General features: G+C 37.4%; 1 protein-coding gene across 6 annotated transcripts in view; it reads right to left on the minus strand.

Moving 5' to 3' along the window:
* LOC309828770 (sodium-dependent phosphate transport protein 1-like) overlaps positions 1-4,520 on the minus strand; it is a 138,098-nt gene extending 133,578 nt beyond the window's left edge. For 5 of the 6 annotated variants that reach the window (XM_082664317.1, XM_082664318.1, XM_082664319.1 and 2 more), the window contains exons 1-2: positions 4,017-4,520; positions 286-370 (exon numbers count right to left, since the gene is read on the minus strand). In XM_082664317.1, coding sequence (XP_082520443.1) covers positions 286-313 — 28 coding nt within the window. In that variant the 5' untranslated portion in view covers positions 314-370; positions 4,017-4,520. The remainder of the gene's footprint in view (positions 1-285; positions 371-4,016) is intronic. The other variant, XM_082664320.1, reaches the window with a different exon arrangement.
* Positions 4,521-7,881: the final 3,361 nt, after the last annotated feature.

The following is a 7,881-nucleotide window of genomic DNA, read 5'->3' on the forward strand; positions in this document are numbered from 1 at the left end:
AATAGTGCACCTCTTTCTGATATTCTGCACCAAGTGATAAACTGACAAGTGTATAAGAATCAAAATAACAAAGTGTAAACAATCTAGATACAAGGATTTTTTTTATTTAGGGTTTTTCTAATGGAAAACCATAGCAGGACTCTTTTTTTTTTCTTTCACCTCCTTTCCTGAACATTTCTAAGACCCCATACATACTTTTATGGACAAAAGCCTCTCACATGGAATCTATGGTGTCATATTTGAGAAGGAGAAAACCTATGTGACAGAACAGAGAATAATTTCTACCTTTCCTGGGAGGGACCTGGTTATCCATTTACATAAGAGTGTTCCGGTTGCTTCTCTTCTTGCTGAAGGGTTTGTTCTCTATCCACTGCAAGTGCAAAACACACTGATGTCAGCATAACTCAGGGAGGAACTGAGCAAAATCCACCTACACTCCTCTCTGATTTAAAACATTAATCCAAGGGAAATTTGTTTTGTCATACCAGTATCCCTTTCAACTCTATCACATTCTTGCTTTCACATTTCATTTTTATGATATATTTGTTGATTACTAAATATAGAGAAAATCTGAAAACTATAGAAAACAAACAGATCCTGCCAAACTATAATTCTAAATCCAGTGAAGATATCCCTCAAAAGTGAAAAAGAAGTAAAACTGTCACTGTTTGCAGATGACATGATACTATACATAGAGAATCCTAAAGCTGCTACCAGAAAACTACTAGAGATAATCAGTGAATTTGGTAAAGCAGCAGGATACAAAATTAATGCACAGAAATCTCTTGCATTCCTATACACTAATGATGAAAATCTGAAAGTGAAATTAAGAAAACACTCCCATTTACCACTGCAATAAAATACCTAGGAATAAACCTACCTAGGGAGACAAAAGACCTGTATGCATAAAACTATAAGAGACTGATGAAAGAAATTAAAGATGATACAAACAGATGGAGAGATATACCATGTTCTTGGATTGGAAGAATCAACACTGTGAAAATGACTATACTACCCAAAGCAATCTACAGATTCAATGCAATCCCTATCAAACTACCAATGGCATTTTTCACAGAACTAGAACAAAATATTTCACAATTTGTATGGAAACAAAAGACCCTGAATAGCCAAAGCAATCTTGAGAAAGAAAAACGGAGCTCGAGGAATCAGGCTTCCAGACTTCAGACTATACTACAAAGCTACAGTAATCAAGAGAATATGGTACTGGCACAGAAACAAATATAGATCAATGGAACAGGATAGAAAGCCCAGAGATAAACCCACGCATATAGGGTCACCTTATCTTGGATAAAGGAGGCAAGAATATACAGTGGAGAAAAGACAGCCTCTTCAATAAGTGGTGCTGGGAAAACCGGACAGCCACATGTAAAAGAATGAAATTAGAACACTCCCTAACACCATACACAAAAATAAACTCAAAATGGATTAAAGATCTAGATATAAGGCCAGATACTATAAAACTCTTAGAGGAAAACATAGGCAGAACATTCTATGACAAATCACAGCAAGATCCTTTTTGACCCACCTCCTAGAGGAATGGAAATAAAAACAAAAATAAACAAATGGGACCTAATGAAACTTCAAAGCTTTTGCACAGCAAAGGAAACTGTAAACAAGACAAAAGAAAACCTCAGAAGGGAGAAAATATTTTCAAATGAAGCAACTGACAAAGGATTAATCTCCAAAATTTACAAGCAGAACATGCAGCTCAATATCAAAAAAACAAACAACTCAATCCAAAAATGGACAGAAGACCTAAATAGACATTTCTCCAAAGAAGATATACAGATTGCCAACAAACACATGAAAGGATGCTCAACATCACTAATCATTAGAGAAATGCAAATCAAAACTGCAGTGAGGTATCACATCACAGTGGTCAGAATGGCCATCATCAAAAAATCTACAAACAATCAATGCTGGAGAGACTATGGAGAAAAGGGAACCCTGTTGCACTGTTGGTGGGAATGTAAATTGATACAGCCACTATGGAGAACAGTATGGAGGTTCCTTAAAAAACTAAAAATAGAACTACCATATGACCTAGCAATCCCACTACTGGGCATAAACCCTGAGAAAACCATAATTCAAAAAGAGTCATATATCACAATGTTCATTGCAGCACTATTTACAATAGCCAGGACATGGAAGCAACCCAAGTGTCCATCAACAGATGAATGGATAAAGAAGATGTGGCACATATATACAATGGAATATTACTCAGCCATAAAAAGAAATGCAGTTGAATTATTTGTAGTGAGGTAGATGGACCTAGAGTCTGTCATACAGAGTGAAGTAAGTCAGAAAGAGAAAAACAAATACCATATGCTAACACATATATGTAAGGAAATTAAGAAAAAAAAAGGTCATGAAGAATCTAGGGGCAAGACGGGAATAAAGACACAGACCTACTAGAGAATGGACTTGAGGATATGGGGAGGGGGAAGGGTAAGTTGTGACAAAGTGAGAGAGTGGCATGGACATATATACACTACCAAACATAAAATAGATAGCTAGTGGGAAGCAGTCACATAGCACAGGGAGATCAGTTCAGTGCTTTGTGACCACCTAGAGGGGTGGGATAGGGAGGTTGGGACAGAGGGAGATGCAAGCAGGAAGAGATATGGGAACATATGTATATGTACAGCTGATTCACTTTGTTATAACGCAGAAACTAACACACCATTGTAAGGCAATTATACTCCAATAAAGATGTTTAAAAAAAGAAGAAGATGTGGCACATATATACAATGGAATATTACTCAGCCATAAAAAGAAATGAAATTGAATTATTTGTAGTGAGGTGGATGGACTTAGAGTCTGTCATACAGAGTGAAGTAAGTCAGAAAGAGAAAAAAAATACCGTATGCTAACACATATATATGGAATCTAAAATTAAAAAAAAAAGGTTCTGAAAAAAGGAAGATCAGCTCTGTGCTGTGTGACCACCTAGAGGGGTGGGATAGGGAGGTTGGGAGGGAGACGCAAGAGGGAGGGGATATGGGGATATACGTATACATATAGCTGATTCACTTTGTCATACAGCAGAAACTAACACAACACTGTAAAGCAATTATACTCCAATAAAGATGTTGGAAAAAAAAAAAGAAACTTGAGCTACATGCAAGAATGTGAATGAATTAAAAAAAAAAAAAAGTGAAAGAGAAATAAAGACTAATAAACACAAAAAACCTGAGGGAATTTATTGCCAGGAAACCTACCCTGCAGGGAATATGAAAAGAAGTTTTCAGACAGAAGGAGATTGCTAAAGGTCAGAAACTTGGATGTACAAAAAGAAAGGAAAGATGTCAGAAAAGGAATTAAAGGTAAAATAAATTCCTTTATTTTTCTTATATCTTCATAGAGTTAAAGATCTGCTTTTTAATAGCACCCTTATAAGGAGAGGCAAATCATTCTCCCTACTACCTTGGACAAAAGGACTCCTGCTGCCAGGTCTGCCTTTGTTGGTAGGAAGCTCAGAAAAGTGGGTGAATCAAACAAAAGAGTTTTGACCATATCAGCATATATGACAGCAGATGCTCAAAAGACACTTAAAATTCCTAAGATTGGATTTGCAAAGTGTATTTAAATGAGCAGTTTGTCAACTACCATTATTACACATTGGAATGTCTGCCTGCTGTTTTTTTCAGTACACACACACACCACCACCACCATCACATACATCATGAACACACATGTACTCTCCACCACATACACACCACTCACAAATACACAAGCACCATCCACCACAACACACACTTCTCTTTCCTTGTCTATCCACATAACTGTCCAGCTCACATTCATCCCTACAAATTTTTTTTCTTTCCCTTGTGAAAGACTTGCGAAAATACATATTTTCCCCCCAGATTTCCCCAGATTGCTAAATACCTTTGATCAGATCTCTAACAACGGAGCCCTCCTGATTAATCCTCCTGGGGAATTAATTAATTGTAAATTTCATTTAATGAATAGTAGATAAGCGTATAGTCACTAACCTGATTCAGGACAGAAAAGCGATTCCTTCTTCCCCTGTGCAGACTTTCCTCTCAACTTTTAAAAATACTGAATTACAGGATTTGCTAATTTCAGCCATTTAAATTCTTCATATCTTTTGATCTCCCTAGGTCAAAGCTGAAAACTTAATTTTTAACTTCACTTACATTCTTGCCTTGAATCTTCAGGGGAGGAGTGCAAGTCTTAAAGTCATCCAATGGACCAGAAACCTCCTAGAAATTTGCCAATAATTTCATGACCATGACAGACAGACACCACCAGTCTCTGTCCCTACCAGGAAGTAGAACCTGCCTGCCCCATAAGAATTTCCAGGATTTTTCTATTGAGGATGGTTCTGTGTGTACAGAACTATTTTTACAGGCATGCTATGGCTTTCTAAATGCCTTATAAATGACCTATTGGCTTTTTCCCCCTTCTTCCCTCCCTCCTTTCCATCCTTCCTTCTTCCCTCCTTTCCCTTCTGCCTCTCCTCTCTTTTCCTCTTCCCTTCCTCTCCCTCCGTCTCATCCCTCCTCCCCCCACACTCCTTTTGTCATCTCTTCCAAAGGTCACATCTGTTTAATATTCAAGCTACTCAGAATGAGGTACATTTTATTGAGTTGTGTCCTCTGAAGAGTATGAATTCCCTTGTGGCTTCTCCTGCATTGACTGTAAGTTCTGCTGGTTCAGCCTCCTATCTATAGCAGTACTTGGGAGCATTTTACCTTGGAACCCTTTGAAGGCAAACTACTGAGCAGATAGGGACATCTAAACCCTTAAATAAAAAATTGTGCACTATAGTTTCTTACATACTTAAGCATTTAAATTTTTTTTAGTGTGCTTTTAAAGTGCCCAATAAATGTTTGGCACATAGAAGATGCTCTATAAATTAAACAAGTTATTTTCTCTCTCAAGAAATGTTGAAACAGAAGTAGAGTCACAGATGTAGAAAACAAATTTATGGTTACCAGGGGGTAAGGGGGCGAGGGATAAATTGGGAGATTGGGATTGACCTATACTCGCTACTATATATAACATAGATATCTAATAAGGACCTACTGTATAGCACGGGGAACTCTACTCAATACTCTGTAATGAACTGTATGGGAAAAGAATCTAAAAAAAGTGGATATATGTATATGTATAACTGATTCACTTTGTTGTACACCTGAAAATAACACAACATTGTAAATCAACTAGACTCCAATAAAAAGTTTTTTAAAATGTTGAAAACCTTAACCCATTTGCCCAAGAGGGTTTGATGTCTTGTCATATACATCTGGATTTTGTTTTCTTTTTCTAAAGTCTAGGTTCTGCTGATTTTCATCTGGCTATTCCAGGATGTTTGTGCTGTTTGTCCTGTCTGACACGAAGGCTGGCAACTTCTGACATTTTCTGGGAAGGGGCCCTTTTATTGATTGAAAGTCCCAGGTCAGCAGCTGTTTAATGTCCACGTTTTAAGCAAACAACCTTCCTATCTGGTGTCAATATCCCCAGTTCTAGGTACTGATTACCCAGGAGGGAACCATCATTCTATTTGCTGGCCCCAAAGCTTTACACTGCTCTGTCATACCCTTTGAAATTACTTCTGGCTTCTACATCTGGATTCTGTGTTTTCCTTATTAAGTTTTTAAGTTTAACGTTTTATTATGGAAAGTTTCAAACATAAAAAAAAAAAAGTAGACCAGTCTAATATAACCATGTACCCCTTAACCAGTTTCCACAATTTTCAATAATTGGCCATTCGAGTTTCCATATACCCAAAGGTTGTTTTCTGTATTATATCATGTCATTACTCCTGCAAAAAGTACAGCATGACTACATAGTTCATTAGGACTTTTGAAAACGTAACATGCCATCAGCATATCTAATAGATAAACAATAACTCCTTAATATCATCTAATATCCAGTCATTATGAAAATTTTCCTAATTGCTTCAAGGTTATCCATTTATACTTGATTTATTTAAATGAAGATCCAAACAAGATCCACATATGACACTTAATTGTTATGGCTCTCGGCTCTCTTTAATTTCATAACAATTCCTCCCCCTCTTTTCTACTTGCTGTTATTTAAAACAACAATAATACAAGAGTCATTTGCAGAATGACTCTCATAATTGATTTGGCTAATTGCTTGCTGTGTCATTTGATATATTTCTTTATCCCCTTATATCCTGGGAACTACTAAGTATAAAGAGAGACTTGGTTAGATTCAGGACATGAATACTTCGTAGGGGTGCTGGATGCTTTCACCATAGCAGGTTGTCTCACTTTTAGTAAGACTGATCAGGGGGTTCAGATATTCTCTGACTTATCCACTAATAAAGTACTTAACCTTTCACCTGTGATTTTAGCTGTTGTTAATGTTATCTAGAACTGTTATCTCATTAGAAGTTGCAAAATGGTGATTTTGTAATTCTATCATGCCTTCATTTATGAGCTGGAATTTTCTACAAAACAGGAAATATACCTAATCAAATATTTGGTTACCCTTAAATACAGATTTAATAGGAAAGTCAGGATAAATACTTTATAAAATTCCAGAATAATAATTTAGTGCCTTAGCAAAGATGACCAAGTAAAATTATGACCTCATGGAATTTGACATGTTTCAATCCATCACAGTCCTTACTCTATTTTGATTCTCAGATTGTCTCCTCTGTGGCCAGCAAGGGTCTCTTCAAGCTGGCTTCTACGTCCTTATGACACGACCCTAATGATCTTGGTTAGCTTCCTTATTTTCTAGCACAAATTATATTCTAGCGTCCCCAAATATTTTCTCTTCCCAGACCTGGACTTTAAGGAGTGCTGGTTCCTTTCAGAAAGAAATAACATTTGGAGACCACACACTGGGCACTGGGGTGCTCATTGCGTCTAGGCCTTCTCAGTGGAAGAATTTGGAAACAGTTTTTAAGAGAAAAATCATAAATTCTAATATTTCCAGTTCAAATTGAATGTTAGAGTGATTTCTTTTAAAGTTCGTTAATTTTATACTCTTGCATTTTCCCCTATGTTGAACGTCTTAGTTAATATAATTACTTTTCTTGCTTTATTATATACCCATATTAACATCAAAATAACACTAATATTATTACCAAAATAAATTTGTTGCCTCTCCTAGAAGCAGACCTTGACATTAAGATTCCTGTAAAAGTGATTTAATAGGCAGTATTTTCAGAAAAACAATGAAAACAGCAGGGAAGGAGGGAAGTGGGCAGAAAAAGAAAGGAGAGCAAACAAGTGTGCGGTAACAAGCTAAATCTGGAGGAAGGCAGTTTGGGGTTCATTCTGCAAGGGAGCAGTGGGCACAGCCTTAACCATACCTCAGAGTTTTCCTAACCAAAGCTAAAGAAGTTGGAGTGTGTATATGCCAGCACCCATTAATCCCTGGCTAAGGGCTGCCTCTGGGAGGTCCTAACTCCCCAGACAATTTTACCTTTCAGTGAGCACAGATCAAGTAGGTTCCAGCAGCCCAAGGGCAGCCCTCAAACCAAGTGATGGGTGTGCTGGCTGTTGCCAGTGAAGGCACAAGGGGAATTTGTGTGCTCCAAAATACAAAGGACCCCAGGAGGTAAGGGCAGAGCACCAACAGCTTCTGTTGTCCTTCACACTCTTCAGTTCCATTCTCCCTTCACATTAAGTTCATAGCACTGATTCTTCAGGAAGAAAAGATTAATGAAACATTTACACCCCTGCTGCCGTAATCAGTCCCAAGGATGTAACTGATACTCATGATCTTTCTTCATCTACCCATTACAGGTCTCCTCTCTTGGCCAGCACTTTTGCTGCTTTGCGTTGCGTGCAGAGTGGGGTAACCCAATAATTCATCTCTGAAGGTTTGATGCCATAACTTTGATGTAGGTGC

This window comes from Grampus griseus (assembly GCF_964374135.1).
Source record: "Grampus griseus genome assembly, chromosome: 10".
NCBI classification, from domain to species: domain Eukaryota; kingdom Metazoa; phylum Chordata; class Mammalia; order Artiodactyla; family Delphinidae; genus Grampus; species Grampus griseus.